The 20,046-nt window shown below is 40.8% G+C and overlaps 3 protein-coding genes across 3 annotated transcripts; 1 reads left to right on the top strand and 2 right to left on the bottom strand.

Moving 5' to 3' along the window:
- Window positions 1-2,972: 2,972 nt before the first annotated feature.
- LOC149621762 (uncharacterized) lies at window positions 2,973-3,653 on the top strand. The gene is made up of 2 exons (XM_089853614.1): window positions 2,973-3,376; window positions 3,446-3,653. Exons 1-2 carry the CDS (start codon window positions 3,025-3,027, stop codon window positions 3,643-3,645), a joined length of 552 nt encoding a protein of 183 aa, XP_089709740.1. The 5' UTR covers window positions 2,973-3,024; the 3' UTR covers window positions 3,646-3,653.
- A 5,558-nt stretch (window positions 3,654-9,211) lies between these two features.
- Window positions 9,212-9,709, bottom strand: LOC149621761 (uncharacterized). The gene has a single exon (XM_089853626.1). It carries the CDS (start codon window positions 9,707-9,709, stop codon window positions 9,212-9,214), a length of 498 nt encoding a protein of 165 aa, XP_089709752.1.
- Window positions 9,710-9,932: 223 nt separating this feature from the next.
- Window positions 9,933-13,361, bottom strand: LOC149621760 (uncharacterized). Its single transcript, XM_089853625.1, has 6 exons — window positions 13,112-13,361; window positions 12,605-12,994; window positions 12,026-12,549; window positions 10,793-11,983; window positions 10,597-10,729; window positions 9,933-10,483 (listed from the first exon to the last, which is right to left on the bottom strand). The coding sequence occupies exons 1-6, from the start codon at window positions 13,359-13,361 to the stop codon at window positions 9,933-9,935; spliced, it is 3,039 nt and encodes a 1,012-aa protein (XP_089709751.1).
- Between the last annotated feature and the right edge of the window lie 6,685 nt (window positions 13,362-20,046).

The raw sequence follows: 20,046 nt of genomic DNA, 5'->3' as shown, positions 1-20,046 counted from the left end.
TTGCAAAACCCCTTTTTAACTTGGGTATGTCTTTAGCCAACTTGCTAAATGGTTTGCAAAACCCTTTTTTAACTTGGGTATGCCTTTAGCCAACTTGCTAAATGGTTTGCAAAACCCTTTTTTAACTTGGGTATGCCTTTAGCCAACTTGCTAAATGGTTTGCAAAACCCCTCTTTAACTTGGATATGCCTTTAGCCAACTTGCTAAATTGTTTGCAAAACCCCTCTTTAACTTGGATATGCCTTTAGCCAACTTGCTAAATGATTTGTAAAAGCCCCTTTAACTTGGGTATGCCTTTAGCCGACTTGCTAAATTGTTTGCAAAACCCCTTTTTAACTTGGGTATGCCTTTAGCCGCAATGCATGTTTTATTACTAACATGTGTATTCAGTTCGAGCTAGTTATATTGTTGCAAGACCAAGTAAACGCTGGATTACAGTTATAGTCAAATTTCCCCCTCCCTCCTGCGACCTCCGTGTGGGCTATAGGGGATGGTTTCAGAGGCCTTGTCGTGGCGAGGGGGCCCGAGCCTTGGCGCCTTATGCCAGGCCGCGAACAGTCTGACACCAACGCGTGACTAATAGCTGGCATACTACAGCTCAGGGGCCGTGGTCGACGTAGGCCAAAATATAGTTTGAAGTACAACATATGAATGTCCCAAGTCTTTTAGTAAATCCAGGCAACGAATAGTTCCTGGTATCTTTTGTATATTCCAAATTATTCAATATATCTAGTGCAATGCTTATCGTACAGACGTTTCGTTCGTAATCCTATCCTGTCACAAAAATCATATAACCGAATGGGGACATCCTGAGACTTTCGATAACCCCTCAATTACTGATTTAGATGGGTTGTTACACTTCAAATGCAATGTCTCGCTATGGTACGTAACATGTCTGGCAGAATTGACACGCTGTTGGTTTAACACGATACTAATGAAAAATAAATCAACAGAGCCAAGAGGACTGGGGACTGGACTATTTATAGACAGACCCTCAACAAGTATAATAAAGCCATCCGGGAGGCTAAGAGGAACTCCTGGAGGGACTTCTGCGGTAGCATCTCCGATGCCCCCGCTTCTGCCAAGATCATGAGGATCCTGGCTCATGACAACACTCACCAGCTCAGCACCATTAAGGTGGCAGAAGGTGAGTTTACCAAATCAGGGACTGATACCCTAAAGCATATGCTTAAGGTACACTTTCCGGACTCCAAGGTTTTTGTCCCCACATGCACTGAAGCTCTCCCCGTGCACTTTCGGAGAGCACACAGGGCGGACTGGGGCATTGCCAATAAGATAGTTACTTACCCCAGACTTAAGTGGGCTGTTAATTCGTTTCAGCCCTATAAGTCCCCTGGCCCAGATGGCGTCTTTCCTGCCCTCCTTCAGGAAGGTATAGACGCCATTGGCCCCTATTTGTGCAGGATATTTAGGGCCTGCATTGCTCTGGCGCATATTCCGGATATCTGGAAGCGCTCGAAGGTTATCTTTATTCCCAAACCTGGGAAGACGAGCTATCTTGAGGCCAAGGCATTTAGGCCGATCTGCCTTACCTCTTTCTTCCTAAAGATTTTAGAGAAACTGGTGGACAGGTTTTTGCGAGATGGAGTTCTCTCCCATACTCCCCTGTCCACTGCTCAGTTTGCCTATCAGAAAGGCAAATCCACGGAGACGGCGCTCCATGGCATTATGAACTGCCTTGACAGGGCCATCGAGTTCAAGGAGATGTCCTTGGCCATCTTCCTCGACATTGAGGGGGCCTTTGATAGGGTCTCTAGTGAAGTTATTCTTCGCGCTGCGGAGCGGTTTGGTATTGACGACACTCTGTGTCGTTGGATACACTCCATGCTCACGAATCGCAGGGTGACGGCGTCTCTTCTCGGGGAATCCCTGGAGATCTCCACCGACCGTGGCTGTACACAGGGAGGGGTTCTTTCCCCTCTTCTTTGGTGCCTGGTGGTGGATGAGCTGCTGGGTCGACTCGGGGAGGGGGGGTGTCACTGCTTTGGCTATGCGGATGACATCGCTGTGATTGTTACAGGGAGGTTCCCTGCAACTATCGCTGCACTGATGAAAACTGCCTTGCATGTTGTTGAGGAATGGTGTAGGGAAGTTAACCTCACCGTCAATCCCAACAAGACTGTCCTTATACCGTTTACCCGGAAGAGGACCAATGAACTCTTCAATGATATTTCCTTCTTTGAACAGGTTCTGACGAAGTCCACCGAGGTCAAATACCTTGGCGTGACCTTTGATGCCAAGCTTACTTGGAAATCCCATCTTGATCTTAGCATCAAGAAGGCCAAAATTTTATTCTGGCGTTTAAGAAGTTCAGTTAGCAAATCCTGGGGCTTAAGCCCTAGTGTCGTGAACTGGATTTATACTAGGATCATCAGGCCGGTAGTCTCCTATGGAGCTCTTGTCTGGTGGTCCAGGGTTCGCCTTAAAACGGCCCAAGATGAACTACGCAAGCTTCAAAGGCTGCCGTGCATCGGCATCACGGGGTCCATGAGGACTACCCCCACAGCCTCTCTGGAGATCCTTCTGAATATGCTTCCTCTACACCTCTTTATTGAGCAGGAAGCTATTATGGGAGCCTGTAGGCTCAACAACCACGGCTGGTGGAAGCCCAAGCACTGGGACTTCAGTCACACTAAGCTCTTTAGTGAGTACAGCAGACTCGAGCCATCACTTGTAATGGTCTCAGATAAGTCTGTTGTATCATATCATTTTGACAAGCCCTTCAGCGTGCACTTTCCGAGTCGCACTGATTGGGAGACCACCCCGGTCCTCGGAACTGGGGGGGAGTCCGTCTGGTTCACGGACGGCTCAAAGACGGACTCTGGAGCTGGTGCCGGGGTCTACTGCTTGACCAAGAAGTTTGGTTTTCACGAGAGCCTCGGAAACTTTGCCAGTGTTTTCCAAGCGGAAATCATGGCCATTTGTTTATGCACGGATTTCTGCATCAAGAAAAACTACCGCGGACGGACGATTCAGATTTATTCGGATAGTCAGGCCGCCCTCATGGCACTGGATCAGTGCCTTGTTGACTCAAGACTAGTCCTCAGTTGTCTGGATTTGCTGGGTTCTCTGGCTGCCCGCAACAAGGTTCAATTGCTGTGGGTGCCAGGACACTGCGGATACCTGGGCAATGAGAGGGCTGATATGTATGCCAAAAGGGGGGCTGAGGCGAAGTTCTTCGGACCTGAGCCTGCGGTTCCCATCCCCCATGGCATAATTCGCCAGAAGATTCACTACCGGATGTCTGCACTTCAACTGCAGCTCTGGCTTGACATGGATGGACAGAGACAAGCCAAGGAATTCATCCTGGGTCCCTCCATTACTAGGGCAAAGGAACTGCTTGCCCTTACCAAAAGTAAAATTAGGCTGGTTACCAGTTTCCTCACTGGTCACTGCCGGCTGAATAGACACCTGCACTTGTTAGGCATCGTCGATGACCCACTCTGTAGGTTCTGCCGAGAGGTAGAAGAAACCTCCTCCCATATCCTCTGTAGCTGCGACTACCTCGCGGCCATGAGGTTCGAGCATTTTGACATGCATACTATGGAACCTAACCAGTTCTCTACTGTCTCGGCCAATCGGATTCTCCGATTCATCGAGGCGACAGGACTCTTCGCAGTCTAACCAGCTCGGGGCGCACAATATACCTTTGGTATCGGTGCTAAACGCGGCGACGCGTCACCCCCTTCAACAATAACAATAACAATAGCCGCAATGCATGTTTTATTACTAACATGTGTATTCAGTTCGAGCTAGTTATATTGTTGCAAGACCAAGTAAACGCTGGATTACAGTTATAGTCAAATTTCCCCCTCCCTCCTGCGACCTCCGTGTGGGCTATAGGGGATGGTTTCAGAGGCCTTGTCGTGGCGAGGGGGCCCGAGCCTTGGCGCCTTATGCCAGGCCGCGAACAGTCTGACACCAACGCGTGACTAATAGCTGGCATACTACAGCTCAGGGGCCGTGGTCGACGTAGGCCAAAATATAGTTTGAAGTACAACATATGAATGTCCCAAGTGTTTTAGTAAATCCAGGCAACGAATAGTTCCTGGTATCTTTTGTATATTCCAAATTATTCAATATATCTAGTGCAATGCTTATCGTACAGACGTTTCGTAATCCTATCCTGTCACAAAAATCATATAACCGAATGGGGACATCCTGAGTCTTTCGATAACCCCTCAATTACTGATTTAGATGGGTTGTTACACTTCAAATGCAATGTCTCGCTATGGTACGTAACATGTCTGGCAGAATTGACACGCTGTTGGTTTAACACGACACTAATGAAAAATAAATCAAAGCCCTTACATTCCAGATCAATGAAGGCTTGTCTTGTTCTCCTGCCTGCTTGTAGCAGCTCATTATCATCATCAGCATCATCATCATCGTCGTCATCATCAACAGGGTTTCTTGCAATGTTTGGATTTGGTGCAACTGCAATGGAATAGTTTTCTTTAAATCGCATGTTCCATACAATAATTAAAAATGTGTCTATTGAACGGATCTTCCTGCAGGATGACCATTGCGAAGCCTTGGAATTATTATCAGACAATAGGACACGTATAATTGAGTGATGGAAAATAAAAAACTAAGTGTTTGAAACCTAGGTGTGTGAAGGACATTGCTAGTGAATTTATTGGAAAATTGAAGACTAAAACAAACACTGTCACTCAGTTTAGCATATGGCAACTAAAATAAACGCGATAATTAAACGTCATTTACCGTTTTCTGCAGGCATTGCTCCACTCAACAAGAAGTTGTGAAGGAGGCAGCAAGCACTGATGATGTCATTGACTTTCTCAGGCTTGTAGTACAACACACCTCCAGACGAATCTAAACATCGAAATCGCATTTTCAAAATGCCATTCACCCTTTCTATAACATTGCGACCTAGGTGACAAAAATGTTTACATCAATGTGTGTGCTCTATATAGCTCCTGCTTTAAACAAAAAGACTTAACAACAAATTTGTGCAATATTGAAGCCTTATATTATAGCCCTATATTATTGATGTAACAATATGTAGATTAATAAACATAAGTTACCTGACATGTGACGTTGGTTGTACCGTTGCTCATTCGGCGTTCTAGCTTGAAGAAGGGGAGTCATTAAAAATGGCTGAAGAGGATAGCCACTGTCTCCAAGAAGATATCCTTCAGGCATTTCATGATTCTTAAATCTCTCCAGCACGCCACAGAATCGCCAAATGCAAGCATCATTAGTGCTACCACCCCATTGAGCCACAACATCCGTGATACGGGTTTCGTTGTCACATATCTATAGCATGATAAAGGACTGTTAGTTGTCAGTTTGTCTATAGTTAGATAGAATTAGAATATCATTTACCAATTGCAAATTAATGGAATAATTTTCATGCCTATCAAGATTGGGTTCCTCAGCTGGTTTTTTAATTAGGATGTGGGTGCAGTCAATAGCACCAAGAACATCGGGAAAAACGCACCTGGCTCTGAATGACGCCTGCAACAGTCGTATTAAATTTTAGAATTTTATTACACAATCTATCGTCTCAAACTAAATACCAACCTTGATCGCTTCCACTTCGGCATTTCCAGTGGGAAAGCGTATATTATGCCTCATCGTGGCATTGATTGCATCAGTAACTTGACCAATAGATCTACTCACTGATGATTGGCTCATTCCATGTTCGTAATTGCTTGCAAGGCTGTGTTGGAAAGAGCCAGCGCCATAGAAAAGCAAGGTAACTAAGACCTCGTCTTGAACATTAAGCATGTATAAGCCTTGGGGGCGTTCTTTCACTAGTTCCGGCGTTAAAATTTTGACGAGTGCCTCTACTTTAACCTTTGTCATTCGATACTGGCGCAAAAATTCAGCATCCGGCAAAACAAATCCATCTCCTCTAATCCTTCGATAAATTACACGTTCCTCTTCTTCTAAAGCAGCATCAGCCATCAAAACACCACCGATCGCGGCCATTGTAGGAAAGAGAATAAATGCTGTCGTCTGCTTTCGATGCGTTCAGCAATGAAATGTAACCGAAATCCCAAACTGGTTAACCGGGTATTAAGGTTGAACGACATCTCTTTCCATGTAGAATTGTTTAAAATTCCCACCCAGCATCTGCCTGTTTATTCGGTCTATCACGTCACAGAATCCAAAATAGTGAAGAAAGCGTTTCCCCCACTCAAAAGAGAGAATCCAATTTCGCTCCGGACCAATGAGCGAGGAGAATCCAAGTGGGCGCGGAAGCCTAAGCCTGCAGAATACGGCGGCAGTAGTGGGAAAACAAACAGTTACGCTATACAGTTACGCTATACAATTTCGCCAACAAATTGCCAAATTCAGAAATTAGAAAAGTAGTAAAATTAAACCTTCAAAGTCAGGTAGACCCTAATAAAACAATAGAAATTCAAGCAGTCGTCTTTCCTTACTTGTGCGAAGCTACTTCCACTAAGGAATTTGATCAGGTGGAAAGATTAATGTAACAAAAGGGATTGAAATTATGCGACCCCCAAGTCAATCTAAAATGGGGGATACAGGTGTTGAAATTTTAATTGGTGGGGATTATTATTGGGAAATAGTTACCGGAAAAGTAGAAAGGTTTACAAAAAATTGGGTCTGTTTGGAAACTCACTTTGGTTGGGTCATCCAAGGACCTACCAATTCCCCATCGGTCAATTTAAACAACAGTGTTTTGAGAATTGGTTTAGTAAACGTAGTAAAAAGAGCCACGTGTCTTCCCCCGCCAAAATTTGAATCCACGAAAACATTACCATCTCCGCCAAAAAAAATTTAAACGAAAACCAAAAAACAAAAGATCTTTAACAGAACCATTCAATTTAGAATTGAAATCAGAACAACCTAGCAAGGTAAACGAAAATCAAAAGAACAATTAAATTAGGAAACCAGGTTTTAACTCACGAGGACAATGTTAAAAAGAAAAAGAAAAAAGTGGAAATCAAAATAGTAATAATTACTAGAGATGGTAAAACGCGCTCGTTTGATTAAAAACGATTAAGAATAAATGAAAAACTAAATTATTAATTTAATTAAAATATCTTACCTTAAAAACCCTTTTCAAAATACTTGAAATTTTATTCATTTGTAATGAAAATTGTCAGGGAATAATAATTTAATTAGAAACTATTTTGTGTAAAATTTAGTGTATTTAATAGCATGTAATCAAATATAATTTTTCCATTTAAGAATAAGTTAAATTCATTGTAAACTTTAGTAATTGCATGAACCATTAAAACAAAATTTGAATTGTGTAAAAATTTATGTAAATTTATAATTTAAAAGACAACGTCTTTGTTGGGGAGTGTTGAAAAATTATTTGAAAACAGATAAATTTAAAAGTTTAAAATTAACAAGTTGGGCTTGCTCAACTAGTTTAACGTTTTAATAAAAAATACATTGAAAAGGGAAAAAAGAAAGATTAAAACAGGTCAAAGGTCGAGCGAGGAGAATCAGTTAAACATACGTCTTCCTTTGAAAAGATTTCGCCTCGCCCGACCCTACCCTAAATAAGCCCAAAAATAAACCTTGGTCTCTAAAGAAAAAAAAACCCATGCGTCACTCAAAAACCCGTTCGGTAAAATTGTAAAGAAAATACTGATGATGGACATTGTAGATAAAAACTCCTGTTGCCACTGGACAACACTTGTGAAATAATTTTATACTGGTTCGAATTTTTATAAGTATAGTCTTTTATTAAACAAACTGAAGTTATGAAAGTCGCTGCTGAGCACTGTGTCCATACCGTGGAAGGAGTTCGTTGCGTCCCTGTGGGACATTTTCACCCATTCTGAGGCGAATACTAAACCCGTTCTCGGGGTATGGGAGGGGATACCCGGCTAGGGTATTTAAAAAGGTCGCTCGTTATGGAACGAACTACATTCGCCCATTCTGGGGCATCTAATAACCCATTGTGGGGTTTTCTAGTACGTCTTTTCGCGAGCGCGCTTTGCACTGGACTGTCCTAAAAAAGATTCTGACTATTTCGTCTTGAAGGGACCCAGCTCTTTTTCTCACCAAATAGCCCAATCCTTAAGCGTCCAGCCCAAAACCCTCCAGCTACTCATTGGCTGAAGAAATCCCCCCCATAGGGGCGACCCTGAACCTTGATTGTTGTTGATCTTTCTAATGCATGCAGATGCAAGGTTAGTATACGCGTTCCCATGCAGCCCATGCTATGAGTCACTATTTTAAGGGTCATAAAGTTCTATTTTCCTAAGTTTTCCAACCTCTCCATCCCAAACAGTCCACGTGCGGCGCTTTTAATTTTATTGCTTCTCTTTGGCAAGAACACAGTGACTTCCTGCGCTTTCTACAGAGAGTCATATACAGAACTAGTATAACAAAACAAAGTTAGGAAACGTTTCTTTAGTATAAGATATATTTTGGAGCTTTCGCCCTTTTCACACACAAAGGGCGTTTTAACTTTATCTTTAAAAATAAGCGAGAGTCGCTCTAAACTAAAAACAGATGTCCATTTTAAAAGGTTTTGGATATCTTTTCAATATATATATAACAAAGTTCAAAGTAATAAAATTTTCTTTTAGCGGCAAAAGAGTAAGATGAAATTAACAAAGTTTCTCTATTGAACGTAAAAAAACTCATGGTTTCGAACCATGAGAAAAAACCGAACTATAGCTTTACGAGTTTAATTGCGAAAAAGCAAAGTTTTAAATTTAGGAACCGTGAATTGCGCGGATTCAACACTCCGCCCCGAAATACAATAAGATGGGGAGTTGTATTTCACTTTCCACGCACATACCGCGCGATTCTTCTGCTTTAGATTTCGAGAAAATACAGTAATTGAATCGGTCTTCGCAAGATAGTTCCGTTCGCGGTACGCACTATACACGAGCCACTTGCGGTTCCGTAATAACTGCCATTTTCCACATGAGACGTGGGACATTGTCATCATGTATCAAAACGACATCACCTTGTTTAACAGTAGTTTCCCCTTTGACTAATTTTCTATGGTGGGCGGACCTAAGTTCTAGCAAGTATTCATTTTTCCATCTCTTAGCTAATCTATCCATCAATGCCTCTCGATACTTAATTCTTTTAATAGTGTCCTTCTGAGTTTGATTGGTATAGCCTAGCTTCCTAAATCGCAGAGGGGGAGGCTAGTTAATCTTTGCCCTACCAAAAAATGAGATGGAGTTAATGGAGTAGGCTCATGAGCGTCATTGTAGTTCTATGTAATTGGTCTTGAATTTATGACTGCTTCTACTTCAACCAAAACAGTCGACAGCTGTTGAAAAGATAGACATGTGTGTCCGAGGATCTTCTTTAAGACAGTTTTAGTGCTTCTAACCATTCTCTCCCAAAAACCTCCCCACCATGCTCCGCGTTCGGCAATGAACTTCCAATTTATTCCTTTTTTTCCAAAGAAATCCATCAATTGGGGTGTCTTCAGTTGTTCCCAAATATATTTCATGTCGGAGCTGGCGCTTTTGAAGGTTTTGGCATTATCCGTGAACACATCAGTTGGTGTTCCTCTCCTAGAGATCATGCGTCGAAACGCCCATTCGAATTCCTCCGTGGTCAATGATGTAACTAGTTCGAGATGCACAGCTCTAGTTACTGCACACGTGAACAAGCATATATACGCTTTCACCAACTTGTTCTTCGTAGTTTTTATGTATAAGGGGCCCGCAAAGTCAATACCGATAACTGTAAAGGGAGGAGTCATGTCTATTCTTTCCTTGGGAAGGGGTGCATTTGAATTTCTTACACAGGTAGCATTTTTGTAATTGCGATTTTGTAAGTAGTCGGCCCCGTGGCACCCAATACTTCGATCTCATTTGAGCCAGTGTAGCTTGGGTACCGCTGTGTAATACTTCATCATGACATCTCCATACGAGTAATTCTGTGAATCGTTGATTTTTGCTAATGATTGCCGGGTGCTTTTCGTCCTACGTCAAGGTAGCCTTCCCGAGTCTTCCCTCAACACATAAAATGCCTTCATTGTTTAGAAATGGAGTTAATGACGATATACTGGATTTTACATCTACTGCACCCTTTTCTCTCAGCGCTGTTATTTCTGATTGATAATCTTCTAGTTGAATGGATTTTACCCAAATCAATTCGGCGTTAAGGAGTTCTTCTGCTGTTAAAGGTCCAGTGAGTTTTTGATTGGCTTTGGCCTTTTTAATGTTGTTGACAAACCGAATAATCCATGCGGTTACACGTAACGCTTTATTTAGGGTACTGTGATTCTCTAGAGCTATTAGGTTTTTTATTGAACTGTTCTTTTCAATAGCCACCGTAAGCACGGGAACCTTTCTTCTCTCGTTTTTTACGTCTTCGCCTCGGGCTAAATTTTCGCTTTTCTTTGGCCACTCGGTAGGGTCTAATTTCAACCATGGAGGTCCCTCCCACCAGACTTTCGACTCTTTTAAATCCATCGCACTGACTCCCCTGGTTGGCAAGTCAGCTGGATTGTCTGTTCCACGATTTTGATGGGCTTTTTACCCAATGAAGGGCGATCATGGAATCCGTCCACATCCGTGGTTTAGAATTTGTGTGAGGAAAAAGTGTTTTGATAAGGTTTGTTAGTCGAGCTCCTAACAAACATGCCATTAATTAAAGTCGTAGAAGGGACAGTTTCTTTAACGGTGCTACTCTTGCCTTTGAAGTTATGAATGTTACGCCCACTTGGTTCGTTGAGGTAACAAATCTTAGATAGATTACTGCCGCGTACGCTTGTGTACTACTGTCACAAAAACAGTGGATTTCTTGACTCGTTATTTCTTCTTGAAATCCATCTGTGGACTTTTATTGCGGCTAAGCATTTCAATTCAAGACTCCAGTTTTTGAATTTTTCTCCTAGTTCCGAGGGTAGTTCGTCGTCCCAACCGGCTCCAATTTCCCATAAAGTTTGGAAGATAAACTTCGCTCTTACGGTATAGGGAGATATCATACCAAGGGGGTCGAAAATTTGTGCTACGATGCTGAGTACAAATCGCTTAGTTAATTTGATATTTTCGAGACGTTTCATGAGGTTGGTTAGATCGAAGCTAAAGGTATGTTCTTTTGGATCCCATTTCAAGCCCAATATTTTCGAAACTGTTGATTCGGCTACTATTTCCATCTGATTTGATTTCCATAATTGAAGTAGTTCCTCTGAATTGGAATTCCATTTTCTTAATTTCATTCCCGCTTCTCGCATAATCTGGTATGCTTTCTTCGAAAAGTCTAATGCTTCGTTAACATCATCCTTCCCAGTAACTAAATCGTCTATATACAAGTCGTTACTCAAAGCCTTTGTTTCTTCAGACTCTTCGTTATAGTTTTTAAGGTGATGTTTTATCGTCGCCGCTAACAAAAAGGGGCTCGAAGTGACACCAAATGGTACTCTTGTCAGTCTAAAAATTTCAAATTGAGTTGTTTCGCGATGATTAAGGTCTTTATCCATCCATAGAAAGCGTACAGAATCTCTGTCCTCCGGAGCTAACTCTACTCGTATTTCTGCTACTATAGCAATGCGGTACTTCCTGAATCGCATAATTAGTGGTATCAATTCTGGGTTCAGATTGGGTCCACTCGCGGGACATTGATTTAAAGAAGGTGCTCCTTTAACGTGAGCTGAGGCGTCATACACAACTCGTAAATTGGTGGTGGCTCTCTCATCTTTTACTACGCCTTGATGTGGGAGGTAGAAAGTTCCAGGAGTATTTTCAATCCTTGTGACTCTTTCAATTACGCCTTGCTTTAATTGCTCTTGAATGACGCTGTTATATTTGTCGTAAGAAGTGGGGTTTTGTTCAAACTTCTTTACCAGTCCTCTCATGCGCTTAATCGCGACGCTTAAGTTATTTGGCAACGTTGACTTATCAACAAGCCATGGTAACTTAGTTTCGTATCGTCTTCCATTGAATTTTATGGTTTCAGTGAAAGTCTGCATTACTTCATCATCTTGGGGAGAATGATCTTTCTTCGTGTCTATACCAAATGATTCCAGTTTCTAGAAAGATTGTAGTGTCTCTGAGATCTTTTGTTCTTCTACCTCGACATTTAGGTTGACGATTTCACAGCTGTTCACTCCTATAGTTAGGTTAAGAGGTCCTTGAAGAACCCACCCAAAAATGGTTTCCGATGCGACCAAAGCAGGTCCCAGACGTTCAGTCTTTCCAGAAGCAAATTGCCAATAATAATCGCTACCAATTAATACGTCTATGTTTGAACTCTTTTCTTGAAATTCGCCAAGCTCGTCTGCTAATTCGGGACCCATTTTTTCAACGAAATCTTCTATCTCCTTACAATTGGCCATAGTCATAACTTCACAGAGGTATGGCACTTCAATGGCAATTAGTTCAACTCCAGGGATTGCTTTCGACTCATCTTTCTTTTCAAGTGTGAATCTAACCTTTCTACGGCATACAGCTGATGGATGTTCATTACCAAAATTCTTGATTTTGAGATATACCTCCCCTACTACGGGTAAATCGAGGGCGTGCGATATTGCTTCATGTATGAACGAAGCTTCACTACCGTCGTCTAATAGACAGCGCGCTTGAGAACTCTGACCCCCTAGGGTTGTTCCTAACAATAGCTTGAGCTGTCTTAAGTAGTACGTTTCTATTACAGAAATTGACTGATTTTACTCCTACGGTAAGAACTTCAGTGTTGGTCCCCTTTTCTTCATTCCCTTTAGGAGCAGTTTCTTGTTGGTTCTTTCGTGCCATGCCCCAAGGCGGGGGGCGGTTTTTTGGTATTTTAGAAGACGCTTTATTGTTAGACATGTTTTTAGGGCAAAGAACCACGTTGTGGTTTCCACGGCATATTTTGCAACTTCTAACGTTTGAGGGACACCTTTTTGCTTCATGCCCCATTCTCAGGCATATAAAACACCTTCTCGCTCTTAGTATTTTTCTTCTCTTTTCATCGATAGAATAGGCAGAACAAAGGGAGGACGAATGCGACGAGCTTTCGCAAAAGATACAGTACATGTGGGTATGGAGCGCTGCCGCGGACGCTACATGAGGCCTACGGAAGCGGTTGTTTGCGTAGTAATTACCATGTGGGTTATTATTCCCTGTCCAAACCCTTTCCTATTTCATTGGCGCTCCTAAAACAAGGGCTCTCTCTCTACTTTCTAGTTCTTTCCTGACAAATTCCACTAAACTTTCTGCATCCCATTCACTGTCATTAGCTCGGGTTCTACTGAATTCTAATCGAATGTCTTCTGGTAAGCTATTTAATATAGACGGGCATAAACAAGTTTCTTTAGCTATTTCTACGCCTAAGACCTTTAAACTACGTAAATGAACGTCACATGTTTCGACAAGGTTACGAAGCGAAGGCAAATCGTTCGCTGGGGGCAGGTTTGTTAGTTTCTTCATGTGAGTTAGTTTAATTAAATCGGTTCTACCGAAGCGACGTTTTAACTTTTTCACGACTTCATCATACGATTCATCCGACGCGTTATAGCATGCTACTTCTCTTTTGGCTTCGCCAGTTAAATATGAAACTAAATAGTTAAATTTCTCTACCTTTGGTAGTCTTCAGTTTCCAACTGCTGCGGTGTATTGACTCCAAAACGAATTGAACTTTGTGATATCTCCATCAAATTTGGGCATTTCTAACCGCGGAAGCTTAGTTGTCGTTTCTTCGTGAGAACCGTTACCGCACGAACTCGCGGGGCACCCGAAACTCGTATGCGACGGCGACCGCGATAAGATGTCCTCGGGCGTTGATTCTCTTCTTTTCCGACGGGCTCTGCTCCTCGCCAGTGTGATGCTGTCTTGCGTGTCCCTTGCTGTTTGTATCTCGCTCTCCAGTTCCTGTAGATCGGTAACCAGCTTTTGAATTTTGGAGTTGAGACCTTTTAGTTCCGATTCTATCTCCTTTAGTAAGGCCAAGGTGTCATCCACGTCAGCAGGGCGTCCATCGGTCAGTAACAAAGCTAAATCAGCTATCACCTTTTGGGTGCTTCTGCTCGCTGAATCTCTTATGATTTTCAGCTTCCTTAGGCTTTCTCTCTTCTTTCTCTCGTTGACTCGAACGCTAGCTAAGGGCATGTCATCGCCGCTAGTGTCGTCTTCTCGTAGACTCGCCATGTCAAACCAATTTTACAAGTTTGCACTTACTGTTCTGTTTCCCGGAATGTCCGTAATTTTCTGTAACTTTCCCGGATTGTCCGTAACTCTCCCGGGGTTCGGCACCAAAAAATGTTGCCACTGGACAATACTTGTGAAATAATTTTATACTGGTTCGAATTTTTATAAGTATAGTCTTTTATTAAACAAACTGAAGTTATGAAAGTCGCTGCTGAGCACTGTGTCCATACCGTGGAAGGAGTTCGTTGCGTCCCTGTGGGACATTTTCACCCATTCTGAGGCGAATACTAAACCCGTTCTCGGGGTATGGGAGGGGATACCCGGCTAGGGTATTTAAAAAGGTCGCTCGTTATGGAACGAACTACATTCGCCCATTCTGGGGCATCTAATAACCCATTGTGGGGTTTTCTAGTACGTCTTTTCGCGAGCGCGCTTTGCACTGGACTGTCCTAAAAAAGATTCTGACTATTTCGTCTTGAAGGGACCCAGCTCTTTTTCTCACCAAATAGCCCAATCCTTAAGCGTCCAGCCCAAAACCCTCCAGCTACTCATTGGCTGAAGAAATCCCCCCCATAGGGGCGACCCTGAACCTTGATTGTTGTTGATCTTTCTAATGCATGCAGATGCAAGGTTAGTATACGCGTTCCCATGCAGCCCATGCTATGAGTCACTATTTTAAGGGTCATAAAGTTCTATTTTCCTAAGTTTTCCAACCTCTCCATCCCAAACAGTCCACGTGCGGCGCTTTTAATTTTATTGCTTCTCTTTGGCAAGAACACAGTGACTTCCTGCGCTTTCTACAGAGAGTCATATACAGAACTAGTATAACAAAACAAAGTTAGGAAACGTTTCTTTAGTATAAGATATATTTTGGAGCTTTCGCCCTTTTCACACACAAAGGGCGTTTTAACTTTATCTTTAAAAATAAGCGAGAGTCGCTCTAAACTAAAAACAGATGTCCATTTTAAAAGGTTTTGGATATCTTTTCAATATATATATAACAAAGTTCAAAGTAATAAAATTTCCTTTTAGCGGCAAAAGAGTAAGATGAAATTAACAAAGTTTCTCTATTGAACGTAAAAAAACTCATGGTTTCGAACCATGAGAAAAAACCGAACTATAGCTTTACGAGTTTAATTGCGAAAAAGCAAAGTTTTAAATTTAGGAACCGTGAATTGCGCGGATTCAACAACCCCTTTTTTAAAAAATAGACCTTTTTCATTGGTCGTATGAGACCTCACAAGAGTTTTCATGTAAAGAAATTTGCCTTAGATAAGGCACTCGCTTTTTAGCTTCTCAGGAGAGAAGTACAAAAACTTGTCATAGTAACCACAAGTGTTAAGAATAAAACTTTAAACTTAAAAAACAAACTTGTCTTCATTAAATAAAAGTAACCTTAGATTTAGCTAAGGCGCAATAGAAAATTAAAACGTAACCTCAGAATTAGCTGAGAATTCTTAAACTTGAAACTTTAAGAAAATAACCATAACAAAAAATGAACAAAACAACACGAGATTTTTCAGTCGGTTTCGTGTTCACTTAAAACCAGCACCGCTCTCCCAAATAGGAACTTAATCCGCTTTATGGTGTCGAAACCCGGGAAAAACTAGGAATCGCTATTCGTTTAAAAACTTTAACCATTTTTAAAAATCGGAAAAACTTTTATAACGTTAAAATAGATTAGAAAGAAAATGGCAGATAAAGAAGCTACCGGTAGTACGTGTAATACTAACCAAACAACTACGGGTAACACTAACCAATCAATCGGAGAACCACCGGACTTATTGAGACTAAAAGGAACTCGCTCAAGAACTATAGCTGCGGTAACTAGAAGTAGAAGCGAAAATGTGATTTAAACCCTTTTAGCTGATCCTTCGGTAAAATCGGAGGATTTGGAAGACAATTTAAAAATACTTAAACAAAAAGAAATAGTGCTGCAAAAATTAGATCAAGACGTGTGGGATTTAATGCCCTTATCAAATACCTTAGCGATAGACGCAGACGCGGAAAAATCGGATAAAATTCAAGACGGGATAACAATATTAATTAGCCAAACAGAAAGAAAAATAAGTGAATTAAAATCGGGTTCAAGAGCAAGTTCCATCAGTGGAACCACAGTCATTACTGGGCCACCGGCGGTAAACAACACCGTGCCGACCAATGCTCTAGGAGCCGCCTCGATCAACAACGTTCCGGCCAACACTCTAGGAGCCACCGCGAGCAACACCGTGCCGCCCATGGTTGCCGGAGCCACCAGTGGACCCAACGTCTTCAGCCAGGCATCAAATATGGGAACCATCCCACAAGGATTCGTCTTCAGAGCCCAATCACAACTACCGTCGCTGGAAATATCCAAGTTTACTAGAGACTTTATGCAATGGGATGGATTCTTCAGTAGATTTGAACTAGCGGTAAGCCGTGCTAATTTATGTCCTATGGAGAAGTTATCTCAGTTAGAGTCGCATTTAGCCGGAGAGGCCAAAGACACTTTAAAAGGCTTACACGCATCTGACGCTAGTTACGACGAAGCGATCAGGATTTTAAAAAACCGTTATTATAAGCCAGGGGCTGTAAAACATGCCCACATGCAAAATATTTTACATTTAGAAACTGTGCATGATATTAATTATGTTAAGGGATTACGCCGTCTTTATAATACGTGCGAAATTATTTTAAGAAGTTTGGCATCGTTAGGGGTTGACACGTCGCTCAGCGGGTATTCAATTTGTCCCGCTATTTTAGAGAGCATCCCGCAGGAAATAAAAGTACAATATAGTTTAGCCGGGTCATACGACGCCGAGTTCAATATAGAGAAATTAATGGACTTTTTAGCGAAACAGTTTGACGCTAGAGAGACCTCAGAAAGATTAGGAAATAAAATGAAAGAGAAAAATAAGTCTAAGGAGTTCAAAACGTCGGAAGCCAGACAAAAAATTGCGTCAGCTTCAGTATTACTGGTGGGCGTGGGCAAACAACAAAGCCAACCAAAATTTAGAAATGAAAACCAACAAAGACAGGAAATATTTAGGAACAATGAAAATTGCCAATGGCAGGAAAACTTTAGACTAAATGGCAATTTTCAAAACTATGGTAATTTCCAAAACCAAGGAAATTATCATGGAAATTATCAAAATCAAAATTTTAGATTCAATTCAGGTCAAAATCTTAGTGGCAATCAAAATCAAAAATTTAGTTTCAACCCAAATCAAAACAGGGGTTCTTTCTTTTGTATATTTTGCGACAATCAGACCCATTCATCCTCTAACTGCCAAAATTATGGTATAGAATATAAGAAATGAATGATAACAGAACAGAATATGTGTTTTATTTGCATAAAAGGGGACACATGGCTGAAAATGTTACTCAAATTATAAATCTTGTAAAATCTGTAGTGGTAGTCATAACGTAGCTGTTTGTAGTGAAAATAAAGCCAATATCCAAAATTTAGGTAAAAGAGAAGCACAACAAAATCAGGAACAAACTGCAGTTAAATCCACGGCAGTTAATTCGTCTCAGTTAGAGTTAGGTTCCGTTTTATTACAAACCGCAAAAACAACTGCTCAAAACCCTCAACATTTTGAAAAACAATTGAGGGTCAGAGTACTACTATACGGAGGAGCTCAAGCCAGCTTTATTACAGAGGAGTTAGCCCAGAAATTAGAATTACCAGTAGTGGGAAAACAAACAGTTACGCTATACAATTTCGCCAACAAATTGCCAAATTCAGAAATTAGAAAAGTTGTAAAATTAAACCTTCAAAGTCAGGTAGACCCTAATAAAACAATAGAAATTCAAGCAGTCGTCTTTCCTTACTTGTGCGAAGCTACTTCCACTAAGGAATTTGATCAGGTGGAAAGATTAATAAAAAAAAGGGATTGAAATTATGCGACCCCCAAGTCAATCTAAAATGGGGGATACAAGTGTTGAAATTTTAATTGGTGGGGATTATTATTATTGGGAAATAGTTACCGGAAAAGTAGATAGGTTTACAAAAAATTTGGTCTGTTTGGAAACTCACTTTGGTTGGGTCATCCAAGGACCTACCAATTCCCCATCGGTCAATTTAAACAACAGTGTTTTGAGAATTGGTTTAGTAAACGTAGTAAAAAGAGCCACGTGTCTTCCCCCGCCAAAATTTGAATCCACGAAAACATTACCATCTCCGCGAAAACAATTTAAACGAAAACCAAAAAAACAAAAGATCTTTAACAGAACCATTCAATTTAGAATTGAAATCAGAACAACCTAGCAAGGTAAACGAAAATCAAAAGAACAATTAAATTAGGAAACCAGGTTGTAACTCACGAGGACAATGTTAAAAAGAAAAAGAAAAAAGTGGAAATCAAAATAGTAATAATTACTAGAGATGGTAAAACGCGCTCGTTTGATTAAAAACGATTAAGAATAAATGAAAAACTAAATTATTAATTTAATTAAAATATCTTACCTTAAAAACCCTTTTCAAAATACTTGAAATTTTATTCATTTGTAATGAAAATTATCAGGGAATAATAATTTAATTAGAAACTATTTTGTGTAAAATTTAGTGTATTTAATAGCATGTAATCTAATATAATTTTTCCATTTAAGAAGTTAAATTAATTGTAAACTTTAGTAATTGCATGAACCATTAAGACAAAATTTGAATTGTGTAAAAATTGATGTAAATTTTTAATTTAAAAGACAACGTCTTTGTTGGGGAGTGTTGAAAAATTATTTGAAAACAGATAAATTTAAAAGTTTAAAATTAACAAGTTGGGCTTGCTCAACTTGTTTAACGTTTTAATAAAAAAATACATTGAAAAGGGAAAAAAGAAAGATTAAAACAGGTCAAAGGCCGAGCGAGGAGAATCAGTTAAACATACCTCTTCCTTTGAAAAGATTTCGCCTCGCCCGACAATACCCTAAATAAGCCCAAAAATAAACCTTGGTCTCTAAAGAAAAAAAAAACATCCGTCACTCAAAAACCCGTTCGGTAAAATCATGGGCCAAGAATAGTAAGAGGACTAGGCAGGGTCGCGAAAAGGCGTCCAACGGAAAAAACGACCTCTAGTAGCGCGATCTATTGGCTCAATTTATCGGAAACCGGAACTTCGTCACTCTTTGGGGTCAAATCACGTGGCTCAGAAATCCGGAAAATATAATTCCAAATTCAGCGCATGCGTGAGTGTGACAAGGCAATAGCAGCTGAGCCTAAATTTAGCCAGCCCATTGTTTGCATAACAAAGGCTTGGCTTTTATGTACGGTTTATGAAAGTAGCGACTAAAACTATTACAGATAGGTTAAGCGCAGAGCTTATTTTCAACCATCTTGAAAAATTAAAATACTTAACTTTATCCTTTTTGCCGTACCGTTTAACTATTCTTTGCCAAAGGTTTGGGTTTCAAGATAAATTCGGAAAACCGCCATTTTTAAAGGGCAATACTCGGAAATACGGCCAACCGAGATCGCGCAAAGTTGGCCGTAGCCGGAAATGCTTGACCCCAATTCCGGTTTCTCCCCTATTTTAACCCCCGCTGATACGGGATGGCTGTTTTTTTAGAAAGACGAAATCGTTTGCGCGTAGAAGCTTGGGACTGCCTAGTCCTCTTACTATTCTTGGCCCATGGTAAAATTGTTAAGAAAATACTGACGATGGACATTGTAGATAAAAACCCCTTTTTTAAAAAATAAACCTTTTTCATTGGTCGTATGAGACCTCACAAGAGTTTTCATGTAAAGAAATTTGCCTTCGATAAGGCACTCGCTTTTTAACTTCTCAGGAGAGAAGTACAAAAACTTGTCATAGTAACCAGAAGTGTTAAGAATAAAACTTTAAACTTAAAAAACAAGCTTGTCTTCATTAAATAAAAGTAACCTTAGATTTAGCTAAGGCGCAATAGAAAATTAAAACGTTACCTCAGAATTAGCTGAGATTTCTTAAACTTGAAACTTTAAGAAAATAACCATAACAAAAAATGAACAAAA

This window comes from Phalangium opilio, unplaced genomic scaffold (genome assembly GCF_054372755.1).
Source record: "Phalangium opilio isolate 3A_F unplaced genomic scaffold, DU_Popi_V2 ptg000200l_1, whole genome shotgun sequence".
In the NCBI taxonomy this organism is placed as follows: Eukaryota; Metazoa; Arthropoda; class Arachnida; order Opiliones; family Phalangiidae; genus Phalangium; species Phalangium opilio.
This window is presented reverse-complemented; position numbering and strand designations above follow the sequence as displayed.